General features: G+C 40.0%; 1 protein-coding gene across 4 annotated transcripts in view; it reads right to left on the reverse strand.

Annotated features, from left to right (window-relative positions):
* The window catches only part of DYNC1I2 (dynein cytoplasmic 1 intermediate chain 2), a 50,611-nt gene extending 35,248 nt beyond the window's left edge, over window positions 1-15,363 (reverse strand). The window contains exons 1-4 of one of the 4 annotated variants that reach the window (XM_032771032.2): window positions 15,003-15,363; window positions 12,915-13,032; window positions 10,644-10,758; window positions 550-640 (exon numbers count right to left, since the gene is read on the reverse strand). In XM_032771032.2, coding sequence (XP_032626923.1) covers window positions 550-640; window positions 10,644-10,758; window positions 12,915-13,022 — 314 coding nt within the window. In that variant the 5' untranslated portion in view covers window positions 13,023-13,032; window positions 15,003-15,363. Of the gene's footprint in view, window positions 1-549; window positions 695-10,643; window positions 10,759-12,914; window positions 13,033-15,002 lie in introns of all 4 variants that reach the window. The other 3 variants (XM_032771028.2, XM_032771031.2, XM_032771027.2) reach the window with 3 other exon arrangements.
* Window positions 15,364-16,068: the final 705 nt, after the last annotated feature.

Genomic DNA, 16,068 nt, shown 5'->3' on the forward strand with positions numbered 1-16,068 from the left:
TATTCCATAATATAACCATAGTGGTAAGTTAAACATATTTGATAATGGCATACCACCTTAATCTCTATGACTATTAATAGATTTTTTTGAGCAAATTATTATGAGAATTTACCTACTATCTGAAGGGAGTGCACATGATATGGCAGTGAAAAGACCCCTTGATATAACATCCTCTTTCTTCCCACCCAATTTAAACTATGGGTCCATTAGAAACAAACATATCTGATTCTCCTTGAAGTTAAAAAGGAATTCAAAGTTTCATTTTACATGCAGCTTCAGTATTTAAATAAAATACATTCAAAAGAGAATTATCCAAATCAGAGGATAAAATGATTTTACATAATCATTAGAGTAAAAAATATTAATTGCTTTAGAACAAGCGATATTATGTGGTTTATCTTAAATGACTTAGACATATAAAATTTGACTTGGACATTTACAAATTTTAAAGTTATCAACACTAACTCTATTATTTTAAAGCACTTCTCAACCTACAAACATTTCTAACAACATTTCTAACAATCTAATGTTTTCAGAAAGTTACCATACCTAGATCCAACGGCACCATCACCAGAATCTTGGCTTCCAGCCTCACTTGGAGTACTCACAGATTTGGAAGATGGAGACATAGGAGGAGGGACTAAATAGTGAAACAGACAGGTATCCGCTGTTACTACTCGTAGAGGTTGCACAGCTTAGGATGGTTTCCAAATTAATTTAACATGAAGTATTTTAAAAAAAAAGATGGCAAACAAAAAATACGTGGATGAAAATGAACAGTAGAAAGAGAGGGGAAAAGACAATGTTAACATTTCATGCTGGAGACTCATGCAACTCTTTGGCATTTAATGTAGCGGGGATTTTATATACGTGTGTTTATATATAAAAAAAGATACACCTAGCAGAAAATGACTGGTGAATCTTTTTTCAAAAAAATCTCAATTTCTACAAAATGCTGCCACCAACTTTCAAAGGAGACAATTTTCCTTACAATTTGTCGTTTCCAAATAAGTTCAAAACATTTGTTAGCATTAAGAACTGTTTTCATGGATTAACCAGACCATAAAAATGCATTATTTAAATTCTGCTAAATTTGCCTTCAATTCAGTTACAACTGCAACAATTTATTTTGCCATACAGCAAGTTTTAACCTGTACTGTTGTTTTATCAGATAATAGTAATTAACACTTCTTTTAGACACAAGAATAGCTGCTATCCTGGAGCTGTTTTTTAATTAAATATAATAATGTTATATTTAAAATATTTATCTCCTTTAAAAGTTTCAAGCGTTTTGGGTGAAGATTGCAAACAAAATTTAAAAAGCAACATGCTTTTGGGAACTGTTGAGTGACATCATGCAATTTAAATACCATGCAAAACTGCCCAATCTAGAAATTATGATTTGTAAGAATGGCCTAACCCAGCTTTATACCTTTTTCACAGCCTAATAATGCCTCAAAGTTCTTTGCATGTTCTATTTTTCAGTAACGCACACAGACACCTAAAGCAATGGTTCTCCCCTAAACTGGGAGTTAAAGAAAAAAACCCCAAAAAACAAACCCCCCACTTCCTTTCCTCCCAAAACAGGAAAAAATTACAGGTAGAGTTGGTAGCTAGCTCTTTTTACAGGTGTACTTTTACTAGGTAGTCACTGCCATCTGCTGGATAATTTATAGAATGACTGCCGACAACCCTCTATTCTAGTATTGCATGATTTTATCACTAACTTGTTCAATTAAAAAAGGCAATTAACATAAAAAACAGACAAGCATGAATGAAAACTTGTTCTGCTTTTACTAAATTAAACAGTTAAGACCTGAAAACAGAGCTAAGGGATCACAATGCCCAGACTATCAATTTAGCTCAGACTGTGTTAAATACACGGCCGTGATAAATGTGTCACGGACCATGAAATCAATTCTCCTTTGTGAAATCTAGCTATTGGAGGGGAGTAAAAGAAGAGCAGGGCTGAGAGTGCCCCACCCAAGGGCTCCTATCATGCACCAGGTACCAGCTGCTAGTCCTGACATGACTGGGGAGGGATGGTACTTCCTCTTCCCCTGCACAGCTGCTCTTGTGGGACGGGGGAGATCAGATGGTAGCCCAGCTGAAGCGCAGAAGCAAAGATAGTAATCCTGTGACCACTTTGCAACCCCCCATGACCCTTTTTGAGTCAGGACCCCTACATTACAACACCATGAAATTACTGGTCTAAACATCTGAAACCATGAAATTGACTAAATTTTAAATTCCAACGATTTTGAAATTGACCAAAATGGACCATGAATTCAGTAGGGGCCATAATAATGTGCAATCCAGTGATTGATACTTCATATCTACTAGTTAGAGCTCAAACACTGAACTGTGACATACTTATGCATACTGCAACTTAAAATTGTGTATATTTATGCTCCAAAGCAGAGCAGCTCTTCCCTACACTCCCTCCAAAAAAATCCAAAGGAAGAAAAGATGAGAATAAATGACTGACTTTCCAGGATTTCCTTTTCATAGATCACAAAAGAGTCAGATACAAAAAAGGTAAGAGTAGCAGTAACAAAACAAAAAACCCACGCACAATATGACTGTTACTGAACAGCGGGCTGCAAATGGGGGAATCTGAGAGGGAGATGCCCTGCTGAAGGTGTGAACACTAATTCTTGGGGTAAGTGAGTTTTTGTTTCTGTTTCGTTTTTCTTTTGGCTTGCTTAAAGTTTACAGCATGATCTGTGTGGGAGTGGGGGCCAGAGACCAGCTAAGTGAGTGTGCGCTAGCAAAGCTCTAGCCTCCTGTCCCTTGATCCTGAATCATTCTTGATCACCCTTCCCCTGTGCATTAACGAGAGGGCATGGTTCAAAAAGGTCACATTGCCAATGCCAACACTGCTCCTGGGTCCAGACAGAGAACCCAATCACAGATTACTCTACATAGGTGTTGGTGTGGATTTCCAGAGACTGACCTGTAGTCCCCATTGCAGAAAGCCAAGCTAGGAAGGTCATCCAGTGTGAGAGTTTCCTACTGGTAGAATCCCTCAGGAAGCAGGTGGGAGAACTACAGGAGGTGGTGGCTAGGTTGCAAGTGACTGAAAATATACACATGGAGACCTCCAAGACTAAGGAAGCAATCCATCTGAAGAGGCCTGCAGTGGCACCACCAAGGGAGGAGGAAACAGCTCCTTTATAGGGAGGAAGCTGGATGCTGGCTACTTCTGCTCCCAACCCACCCTCCATAGAGATCAAAACAAAACAAAACAAAACCTAGTTCTCTACCCTGGCAATGAGGGATGAGGAATCTCCACCAAAGACAGAGGAGGAAACGCCACATATCCCCAAGGCTGGAAGGAATGCAGCCAACAGTCCTCAGAGAAAACCATCTGGTGGTGAGATATAACCCTCAGCAGATCAGACATGACTACAGGCTTCTGGAAGTGAGGGTGAGGAAGCTGGGGGCACAGGTGGCGGTGTCATCAATCCTTCTGGTCAAGGGTAGGGACCCAAGCAGAGAGCGAGAGAGAGACACAAACACATCCTGGGATGAATGCAGAGCTGTTCGGTCACAGTGTTGCCAGGAGCACTTTGGACTTCCTGACCATAGGTTGCTGTTCCAAGAAGGACTGCTGAGCAGAAAGAGGCTCCTCCTATCAAGGAAGGGAAAGAGTATCTTTGGATACAGACTGGCTAACCTACCGAGGAGGGCTTTAAACTATGTTCAAAGGGAGCAGGAAACAAAAATCTACAGTAAGTCCAAAACATGGAGACCTAGATGAAGGGTCGGAATCTGGGGGGCACACAGGAAATCATAGCAGGGATGCAGGAGACGAGGAAATATAGAAGGAGAAATCTAATAGATATCTGTACGTTAATGGAAGTAATAAGGGGAATAAATTAGAAATACTAGTGAATAACCACAAGTACAACATACTATGTATCACAGAGAGTTAGTGAGATACTTCATGTGACTGGAACATCGATATAAAAGGGTACAGCTTGTTCAGGAAGCATAGGCAGGGAAAAAGAGAGAAGGGGTTGCTTTGTACATGAAAGATGTATACACTTGCATTGAGATTGAGATAGAAGTGGGAGGCAGACCTGTTGAAAGTCTCTGAATAAAAATAAAAGGGGTAAAAAACAAGGATGATGTTGTAGAAGTCTACTATAGACCACCTAACCAGGAAGAAGAGTTGGATGAGGCTTTTTTAAACTAACAAAATCATCCAAAGTATAGGACTTGATGGTGACATGGATCTTCTACCACCCAGACATCTGTTGGGAAAATAACACAGTAGGGTACAGATTATCTGACAAGTTCTTGGAATGCAATGGAGACAACTTTTTATTACAGAACATGCTCAAAGTGACTACAAGGAAGAAGCTATCTGAGATTTAATTCTGACAAACATGAAGGAGAATTTGAAGGTGGAAGGCGGCTTGAGTGAACATGATCATGAAATGATGCTGTTCCTTAGAATCATGAACTGTAAGAGACAATATAGCAGAATAAAGATAATGGACCTGAATAAACTCAGAATGGGTAGGGAAGATCCTATGGGAAGCAAGTTTAAGGGAAAAAAGTTGAGGAAAGTTGGAAGATTAAAAAAGAGATATTATTAAGGGCACAAGAGCAAGCTATCTCAATGGGTAGGAAAGACAAGAAGTATGGTAAGAGAACACTCTGGCTTAATCAGGAGACCTGCAATTACCTGAAATTCAAAGAGAGTCACACAAAGTGGAAACTGGGTCAAATTACAAAAGGATGAATGTAAGAAAACAGAACACAAATATGTAGGGACAAAATTAGAAAGGCCAAAGCCAAAAACGAGGTTAGACTCAAAGGGTAATAGGAAAACATTTTACAAATACATTAGAAGAGGAAGACCAAAGACAGAATAGGCCCATTACTCAATAGAGGGAAAGACTAACAGAAAACGCAGCAATGGATGAAGCATTAAATGCTTTTTTTTTAATCTCAGTTTTTCACCAAAAAAGCTAACATTGGGAACATAAGTGTAAATGAGCTAGGATCTGTGGAGGATGGGAGTGATCCCAGAGGACTGGAAAAGGCAAATATAGTACCTATTAATAAAAAGGGGAATAAAGACCACCTAGGGAATTCTAGACCAGTCAGCTTTACTATGGTACCTGGAAAGTTAATGGAGCAAATAATCAAACAGTTTGTAAGCACTTAGAAGGAAGTGTGATAACTAACAGTCAACATGGATTTATGAAGAACAAATCATGTCAAATCAACCCAATATCCTTCTTTGACATAAGCCTTGTGGATATAGAATGGAAGCAGTAAATGTGATATATCTCAACTTTAGTAAAGTTTTTGGTACTCTCTTGCATGATGTTTTCATAAACAAAATAAGGAAATATAGCTTAGATGAACCTGATATAAGGTGAGTGCACAACTGTTTGGAAAATGATAGAGTAGTTATCAATGGTTTAATCAAGCCAGAAGAACGCAGAAAGGGGGTTCCTTAGGGATTTGTCCTGGAAGCAGTTCTGTTCAGTATCTTCATAAATTATTTGGATAATGGAAGAGTACAATTATAAAGTTTACAGATGCTACTAAGCTGGGAGGAGTTGCAAGTGGTTTGAAGGACAGGATTAGAATTCAAAGTGATCTTGACAAACTCGAGAAATGTTATGAAATAAATAGGATGAAATTCAGTAAGGACAAATGCAAAGGACAACATGTAGGAAGTAATTTTTCAAACAACTGCACAAATACAAAAAGGGAAACAACTGCCTAGGAAGGAGTATTGCAGAAAAGGATCAGGAGGGGGTGAGTTATAGTGGATCACAAGTTAAATGAGAGTCAACAATGCAAGATGGTTGCAAAAAAAGTTAACATCATTCTGGAATGTATTAGGAGGAGTGCTGCAGGCATGACATGACAAGTAATTCTTCCACTCTACTCAGCACTGATAAGGCCTCAGCTGGAGTACCCTGTCCAGATCAGGCTACCACACTTCAAGAAAGGTGTGAACAAATTGGAGAAAATCCAAAAGGAGAGCAACAAAAATGATTAAAGGTCTAGAAAATGTGAGCCACGTGGAAAGATTGCAAAAAATTGGGTTTGTTTAGTCGGAGAAGAGAAGACGGGAGAGGGCATGATAACAGTCCTCAAGTATGTAAAAGTTTGTTACAAACAGAGTGATAAATTGTTCTCCTCATCCATGGAGGACAGGACAAGAAGTAATTGAGCTTAAACCACAGCAAGGGATATTTAGGTTAGATGTTAGGAAAAACTTCCTAAGAGTAAGGGTAGTTAAGCACTATAACAGATTATCTAAGGAAGTTGTGGAATCTCCATCATTGGAGACTTTTAAGAACAGGTCAGACAAACACCTGTCCGGGATGACCTAGATAATACTTAGTGCTGTCTCAGTGCAGGGGATCTGGACTAGATGATCTATTGAGGTCCCTTCCAGTCCCACGTTTCTGTGATTCTATGATCACTGCTATGAAAGTAATTAACCAATGAAAACAATCATTTGAAGGTTCCCTGATTTTTTAAAATCAAATTCTGCCCCAATTTACATATGATGCAACCCTGTTCGAAACATTGAAACTACATGGAGTGAGAGTCAGACAGATTTTGACCCTCTAAGAAATAAAAAGCATTCTAACTTTAGTGTTTTTTTAAAGGAATCTCTTGTTCAACAGAAGACCACATATTTAATCAAAGTTCTATCAAACCCTATTTGCACAAGAATTATTTTTTAAAACAGAGACAGCACTATATAGGTGGAAAGGAAAGACTAGTGTCAGCCTGAGTACCTACTCTATGCCTTCCAGTTTATTTACATTTGTATGAAGTTAGCAGTTTTTTAAAAAACTGCTATGTACAGCATAGCTGAGTGATTTTACTGTAGTACAACACGTATATGCTAAAGAAATAGATTCTCATTACCAAAGTAAATGGCAGATCTAATCCAAGTTTTTGGAAAATAATTCTTCTTTCTGATGTTCTGCCTAGTAAAAAACACCTAAATTTGTTCCTCCCACAAAATGCTTTTCTTGCAGAGGAAATTACATTTAGATCTCTCCAATACGCCTCTGGTAAAAGCAGATCTAAAATAATGTAATATGAGTAGAAGGCAGACTAAAATTAGGCAAAATGTAAAAGGAATTGACAAGAACTAGTCCTTTTATACTGATTTACCAAAAGGCAACTTATAGTAGCCTATCATTTAGCATATATATCTAGCAAACGGATTTTCAGATAATACCATGATTTACTAGATCTCCTTCTACACTACTTTATTCATAATCAATACTATAAATATTAACATGCAGTGAAGAGGTTTGAGGCCTAATCTCTTTAGGCACTGTTACTAGACTAAAACTTGCACACTCTTCCTAGTTGTTAATTGGGCTAACGGGAAGGGCAGATCAGAAACTGTCGAGAAAAAAATTTGTGCACAGAATCCTTATGATTTCTAAAGCATTCTCAAGTTTAGCCTGCAATACTGCAATGCCCCCTTGTGGAGCATGTCATTTCCAAGAAGGAAGTCTCCCCCTTCCTAGGGACAATGCCTATTTAATGCAAATGTAATTATCTTACTAGACACTCCAAATAAGGATGCTTAATTTTGATTATTAGAAGGTAAAGTTTTAATGATTTCTTGAAGCAGTTTTGTGTTTCACTAAGTAGGTATTATTGTTAGATGTTCAGCTGTGCGTGTGTTCTCCTTGTGTGCTGCTCTAGGTCTACACAGACAGCCGGCACAGCAAACCTCGAGTGAACCAATGACCACAAGATCCGTTAAGGTACAAAGACACCAGGCCAGGTTTATTGTCGACAAAGCACCAGTAATAGAATGAGGATACTAAGATATGTATGCCTGTGACAATGGATGCAGCTCTGTGAATGGCAGAACTTTCCATTCCCCCCTTGGCTGGACCAAGACACTCTCCGAGATTCCTCTTTATACCCTGGTACAAACAAATTATGTACTGCCCCCATGAGATAAATAGTTACTGCCCCAATGTGGCTAGTTATCACCCATCTCCTTGTGCATGTTGGTTTGATTTAAACACCTCTATCACTCTGTTATCCTGACCTTGTCTTTTAGGAGGGGTCAGCAAGTTCCTGTTATCCTTGGAAAATATTTTTGTACCATCCTTGATGATATCAGGATGTTTTGGTACCACTCAACTGAAATGTGTTTTCTAAGAAGTGCTAGGCACAGAGTACTTATGCAATGTGTGTTTTTCCAATATCAGCCCTGTTCTTGCCAGATTCTGTGAACCTGACGTTTGCTCACAGCCTAACTTTTGCTAACTTTGCTTTATATTAGCAAAGCTCTACTCAGGCCTCATACCAGGCCTCTAACACAAGGGCTTATATCTCAGGCTCTCTTCCTACTACAAGTATGTCTTCTTACATCAGGGATATGGTGGTATTTAAGAAAATCTGGATCAGAGGATGAGTTCTTAAGTGTGGAATCCCATATTATCATTAAGGCAATATGTGAAATAGGAAAACCACCTTATTGGGGGTCTACAGAAAGGAAAAACTATCAATATGTGTTTACTTTATACATTTTTCCAATACCACTCTTTCCTTCGAAGAAACTTAATGAAACCTGAGTTAGAGCTTGATCAAAGCTACTGCTTGAAGTTAAATATAGCCACTGAAAGGGAGCGTTCTCCACTGTCAACATGCGAGCAAGATCCAGGCTTTGGACATATGGTTCCCTGCCTGAAGAGTACCAATTTTGTTAGGGCATGGAATTTCAGACAATTTTCCAGGAACAGTTACACATTATAGACTCACAGATTTGTTTTACAGAGATGTACCAGTTCACGGCTTTCAGACTTTTACAGACAGCTAGTAAGCATGTGTTTGTGGACTTCTGAAAGAGTCTTTCATATTAGTTCAGCAAAACTATCAAGCCTTCATTTCTCCTATACGGAAATATCTAAAATGTTAGTCTACCAAAACTACCCGGAGAGGAATGGATAGTTTGTAACATATTGTACTGCTAAAGATGCCAAAACTCTGAATGGCAGACACAGGCACACTCAAACATCTGTGGCGTACAATTGCTAGAGTAATGATTTAAGAGACAGGACTCTACTCTCACAAGCCATTGTAGATCATTGCTGAAACTTATGGAATAAGAATGTTTTTAATGGCATCCCCATGGTCGCTTTCAAAATACATAGGGATTGTTTCAAGACCAGATGCAACAAGGTAGTCAGAAGGATCTTGTCCATAATGGAAAAGCAACTACCACACTGCTTCATACTTGCAAGACAAGATTCAGAGTGATAGCCCAAATCAAAAGGATAACTTGAAATCCTGGGTGGTCAAAAATTAGTGATGAGAGAAGTATCTGAGATTCAGGATGGAGTTTAAAAATACTTCTCCAGTCTGATTTTTTTTTCAGAAAGACAGACTAAGGAAAGCCAAAGTCTGAGCAATCAGACATATCTGATATACAAACCTATACAAGAATGGGGTAGGATCTGAGGCTAAAACGGGGAAAGAATAAATAAAGAACAAGTATATTTTCCTAGACTGTTAAAACTTCCATTTGACCTTGCTGTTACCCCCATTATTGGAAGTGAAAGCACCTTTAGGCCTGACAGAAGACTGTTGTGGATTTTAACACACTGTTCTGATAACATTTAACAACATAAGCAGAACTGTGTACATGTAAGAAATTGCAGAATAATCATGTTTAGTGTTGCGTATATGTAAGAAATTGCAGCGTAATCAAGATAAAATAACTAAAGTTAAAAAAGACTGGTCTGATTTAACACTAAACTTGTACGGACAGGGAAGAGAGTTAACATGGAAATGAGAGACTAGTACATATGTATAAGAAAATAGAATCAAAAGTTATAAATAAGTTTGTGACAAAGGGAGGCTGCTGTATTGTTTGGTGCTGGAGGAGACCGATGAGATCGTCCTGATGAACTTCCCACTTGTAACTGATCACTACTCTGTTTTTCCTTAATAAATATTTGTTAGACCCATCTGCTGATTAAGTGAATCTCAATCCAACACCCATAAGATTGTGTTGGTGGGAGGGGGAAGTTAAGTAGCAGAAACAGAACAAATGCACAAACTGATGCATTACTGATAATGTATAGTAATTAAGGTCAGTGATTGTGGAGAAGTGCACAATTGCTAGCTAAAACCCTGCCTGTTGACAGAGGACAAAATACCAAATGTGCTGTTCAGGGAAAACAGGAGGAAAACAAAAAAAAGTATGTTATTTAATGCAGACCAAAACAGATTCCCAATCATTCACTTTTGTTTATGCTCTGAAGGAAACTTACTTTCGACATATTCCTCAATTTCATTTAATATGTGCCAAAGATAGTTTAAATTCAGATCCCAGTTCTCAGAGATGGTCTTAAATATTAAGCAGATTAGCAGAGTTAAACATTTTACTAGCAATATTTTGTAAAAGAAGAGAGATCGAGCATTTAATTGTGTACACTGAGGCACATCATTTAGAATTGACACTTATGACAAATGGCACAATTTGTTCACCAAAGACAAGAGACACAAGCAGGCTAGAACTACCGAGTCAGTCATTTAATTTTCATGCTTCTAATACAAATGCTACATTCTTAATGTAGGATATAAGGGATGAAACGTTTAACTGGTATTATTCTTACCTATTGGAGAATCTGGTGTTAATCCCATGCTTTGAAGCAATGCTTCAGCTTCTCTTCTTTTCTTTTCAAGGTCAGACTCTTCTTGTACAGGAAGAGCTTCCTTCTTCTGATCAGTCTAAAAAAATTTCAGGAATAGACAACCTTTATGAGACAATATATAGTTGGTGTAAAACATTGTGGTTTCATATGTGAGAAAACATTTAGTTATTTTTCAGTATTCATTTTTCTGTGCTTAGCAAATAAATATCATGAGTAGAGCTTGGAAAAATCTGATCTAGCAATCCTCAAGCTCCTTTTTGCAGGGAAAGTCAAAGAGCTCTTCCTATGTTCCTTAACAAGATAATGTCTGGAAAACCTCTAGAATGGCAGTAACTGTTATAAAGAAAAATACTATGGGTTTGGGACAGCAAGGAAATGGACAGAACCTTGGCCAATTGTGTGACAGGACACTCTGCCTGATATGGCAAATATTTAAACATTTAATAATTAGAAGACTATATAGATCATGTGCTAGCAGTCATGAACATATTCAGAACCACTTCTCTGTAGGGCTGTACATGAGCTGCTTAGGTTTTCTTCTCAGTCAGATAGGTTTCACAAAATGAAAGAGAGGGCGGGGTGAAAGAACTATGTGAGACCCTCTTTCTTTACACAAAAACACAACTAATAAATGCACAGTACAGTGTAAGTTAAGTTGTTTCTTGCCACACTCCACAAAACAAAAGGAAAAATCAAGTAACCAAATGCTTCAGCATATTATTCAAAATAACAACCAAAAGATTAATATTTGGGCCAAGTGAATTTTAGGATTAAAGCACACTCAGCTCCCAATAACATCACCTCAGGCTAAAAATCAAATGAACTGTCCTCCAACTGGTCACTGAAAAAAGTCCACAAAAACTGATGTTCTAGAGAGAGAGAGAGAGACAAAACACTTCATCAAGTTTCATTAACTTGAAAAAGCAGCAAAGAGTCCTGTGGCACCTTATAGACTAACAGAAGTTTTGGAGCATGAGCATCCGACCAAGTGAGTATTCTCCCACGAAAGCTCATGCTCCAAAACTTCTGTTAGTCTATAAGGTGCCACAGGACTCTTTGCTGCTTTTACAGATCCAGACTAACACGGCTACCCCTCTGATAACTTGAAGAAATATGATTCAAATTCAAGTTGCTCATACCATACAATAAATTTATCTCAATCATTGGCACTCTGTCACTATCATTCTTTTTTGTAAAGATGAACTGGTCATCCAACAGGAATCTTTTGAATAGGTGGAAAAACCTTGATAAGTCAATTTTCTCACTATGTAATGGTTAAAGATAAATGCCTACTCCTCTCTTGGATACATGTAATATTTCCAAACCATTGTATGATTTCTCCTAAATCAAGGAGTTTCCAATTATAACAAGCCAAATATTATAAACACATGATTCCTGGAAAGTGCAAATTAGCAGTACACTTTTCTGTGATCACTGGGACATGGATTATATTGCGAGATATTTCTCTGTCTTTTCTTTACATATGAATCCATGCTTCTGGCGTGTTCAGTAATCTGCTGTTTTAAGATTCTGAACAGCCCATAACTTACGTGCAGAAAAGACATGAACACTGGCCCCAATTCAGCAAAGCATTTAAACATATGCTTAATTAAAGCACATACTTAAGTGCTTTGTTGAATGTGTGCCAATGTGCAGAAGTTTGCAGCAGAAGGCTCTAGAGTATAACTGCCAACTGTGCACTTAAGCAATTTCTTGGCTATCTTCTAACATGCAGAATAGGTGGATATGATCTGATTATTGTTTTGACTTGAAAATGCAGGTTGAAGATTAGAGTTGGCTAATGGCATAATATTCTACTAAGCCACTGACAGCACTGATAGTCATTACTGAGGGACATGTTGAGAACTACACTTAAGAAAGTACTTTTTAAAAAAAAAACTTCACAGTTTATGCAGTTTGTTTACTTTCTACAGGGAGATCTCACTAATCACTTCAAATTTCTGTTTCTCATGCACTAGTATAATGCTATTATGTTTGGATTTCTAACAATGTACAGGGAAGAAAAACACTCTCATTGAAATATTTCTATTCAAAACTGGTGTTAGTCCCCCTTAAAAACAAAACTGCACATTTAAGTTTTAGTCCTACCCTACTTGACAGCGTACCTCTAAGTAACATGAAGCAAATTAATAAATTACTAAGTGCAAGACAAGTTACAGGACATAAGCAAATATTTTATAATTTTCTTGTTGATAACATTTAGGTTCTTACTTCCTTTTTCTTTCTTTCTTCCTCCTTTCTTTTCTTCTCCTCTCTGATTTGCGCCAAGCGTTGCTTTTTGCGCTCTAACTCTGCCTTTAATTCACTTTTGTCAGACATGGCTGGAACCCTGATCAACATGAAGTGATTATTAAACAAGTCATATAATACAGACAATCAAGTATTTTTAACAGAGTGGACTTCCATGATTTTTCAAAAAATTAGTCAGTTTGATAAAATATACTTATCTGGCCTACAAAACACAAAGCTGTGAAACAAAGCCTTAAAGAGCCACCTAAACATTTATTACATCATATCCAGATTTCCCCCACTCACCATATCCTGCTGGCTACCAAAGGTTAGAGCCTCTAATCCTACAATGCATCTCTGCAGATGAAGAGAGTCTACTACACTCAGGATCCAGGCATAGGACAGCAGGAAGGAGAATATCAACAAATAAGGAACTGCTTTTGTATTTTCGTTCATTTTAAATGTTGCAGTTTAACAGTGTATTCTGTAGTATGTAGCTGTATTAAATCTATATTCTGAATGATACGAGGAACGCCAACTTTATTATGAACTAAAAAGCAAGGTAAGTATAATTTATTAGAGAACACAATTTGAACTATATAAAATGTAGATTACTCAATGTTTTTCCTTTATGTTTTTTTTTTGTCTAGTGTTTACTGTCACGGATTCCAGTGTATTTTTCAAAAGAAAGATGCAGACACAGGTGGATTCAGAAATGCATGGTCAATTATATGTTTACTGTGCAGACAGCAAGATTTCCCAAATTAAACAGGTTGGTAGAAGTGGAGAGTTCATTCTCATTAAACAAAGGTACCAAAAAATTAAAATACCAATCAGAAGATCTGTATGCATATGGAGTGGAAGAATAAGAGATCAAATTTGCTGATGCAACATAAATCCAAAGTTCTACAGTGAACAAGAGGAGCTGTGAATGCCCTTAAACCTCGATCCTGCTAACAGTGATGCACGTGCTTAACTTTAAGCCCAAGTAATGGAACTATTCAAGTGCCTGAAGTTATGCACTTGTGCACGTTTGCACAAGCAGTGCTTTCCAAAGATGATGAAGCTAAAAACCCTAAACGATTAATTGATAGCTGTTTCTTTTTTCACATACATGCATGTCTGCATGAGAAAAGAAACATACCAGAAATTTCATTTATTTTGTCCAAACATAAATGTTGATGTTTATATATTTTAAACATAAAATTGTCAATAGATTTGTTTTCAAGATCACCAAAACAACTTCAGAGATAAATACTATCACTCCATATTTTTGTTTAGTTTTCAAATGAAGGAATTGGAAGTTTAATACTAAATTTACAAAGCACAAATTATATAACATGGTGGCTCCAATACAGAAAGCCAGCTTCATAGCACTGCTGCAACTGGAAAAAGATGAAAAATTGATCTGATTAGGTGCATCTTCCTGACTCGGTACGTTCTCATCAGCTGCAAACAGCCTCAGAGTAAACCAGAGACGCCTGAAAGGGGCTGTGACAGCGGGGATAAGCGAACAACGGGTGAGGAAGAGCTCGAGAGGATACCCGCGCACGGTGGCTGTGTTGTTGCTGCTGCACAGAGTCGTGCTCTCACCCAAAGGTGACTGCATCAGTGCACCCTGGAGCCCTTAGGGCTGGATGGAGACGCCACCGGGATGCCTGGGCTCGCCCATTACAGCAACCGGGGGCGGGGCGCTTCAGCTCAGGGTCCCTTCCCCACAACACAATGCAACAAGCGCCTCCCAAGGGACCTGGCATCTCCGCCTGAGCCGGGGCTTTCTCTCCTCACCACCACAGTGCCCGGGCCCATCGCCAGCTACCCACTCAGCGCGTGGGGCCGCCTCGCCCACCACAGTCCCAGGGAGGAACATGCTCCCTCTCTCCCCACTGCCGGCGGTGCCAAGTGTGGGGGTAGCTTCTCCTCCCCTGGGCGGCATTGGGTGCGGGGGGAAGGGCCCCCGACCCCTCTCTGCCGCTGGCGCAGACTAGGGGCGCGGTGGTGGGCGGTGGCTGGTTCCGGGGCTACGGGGGGCTCCTTCCCCCCTCAGGACGCGTCGGGGACGGCGCTAACCTGACAGCGGGGCCTCTCTCCGCTTAAACCGCCGCTCGGAGACTCCGCACCAAGCTCTGTTTTCGCCTCTTCACAAAGGCGGTGGCAACGTCGGGGGAGCCGGGAACCTACAGCAAGTGCGGAAGGACATACCAGCTTCTCCGGACGGAACGCGCACGCGCTGCAAGCCCTACGGCGATTGCGGAGGGACACACTCACTTTTCGGCACAGAACACGAATACAATGGAAGTGTTGGCAAAATGCTGCCGACACCGCCCAGGAGGGCTCACCTCCAGCGCTCGAAACGAGGGGCCTGAGAGCGGCACCTAAATGGCATAAAATAAACCCAACATTGCTCCGATAGCGTCAGATACGGAATTATGGCCGAGGAGACCACAATTCCCAGCATGCATTGCGGCCACCTTGGGCTAACACCTCCCAGCAGGTAACGCGGCCAGGCCGCGGCCCTAGGAATGGAGCAATGCATTCTGGGAGCTATCGGTTCAGCTCGAGCATTGCATGCTGGAAAGTGTAGTTTCAATAGGCCACATCGGCACACTGAGAACGTACGTAGTCAGGGACCGCAGTGTAGGAATTGGGTGGTGGGAGGGGTCACTGTGCTGCCCTGATCACTCACGCAGAAGACTCCCAACGTGTGTTGAGTGCCGATCCCTTTACAAACAGGTGTGAGGACATGGCACTGCTGGTCCCAGGAGCTCCCAGCCTTATCACATTCATGCTGAGATAGGGACGGAGAGGTATTTCCCACCTTGTTCTGGGTAGGGACAGAAGCAGGGACATCGCCTGCATAACTCTCCACTTCCTCACGTGCTTCTCCTTCTACTTACTAACGAGGCAGCTCCAGGCCCCAGCACGCCAAACACGCGTGAGGCGGCAAGCCACGGGGGGTGCTCTGCCGGTTGCCACGAGGGCGGCAGGCAGGCTGCCTTCGGAGGGTCCGCTGGTCCAGCGGCTTCGGCGGAGGGCATGCCTGCCGTGCTTGGAGCAGCAAAATGCCTAGAGCTGCCCCTGCTTACTAACATGTCTACTAGTGACGGGACAGTAATGTTACTGGGTTCATAAAGAA

This window comes from Chelonoidis abingdonii, chromosome 10 (genome assembly GCF_003597395.2).
Source record: "Chelonoidis abingdonii isolate Lonesome George chromosome 10, CheloAbing_2.0, whole genome shotgun sequence".
Classification (NCBI taxonomy): Eukaryota; Metazoa; Chordata; order Testudines; family Testudinidae; genus Chelonoidis; species Chelonoidis abingdonii.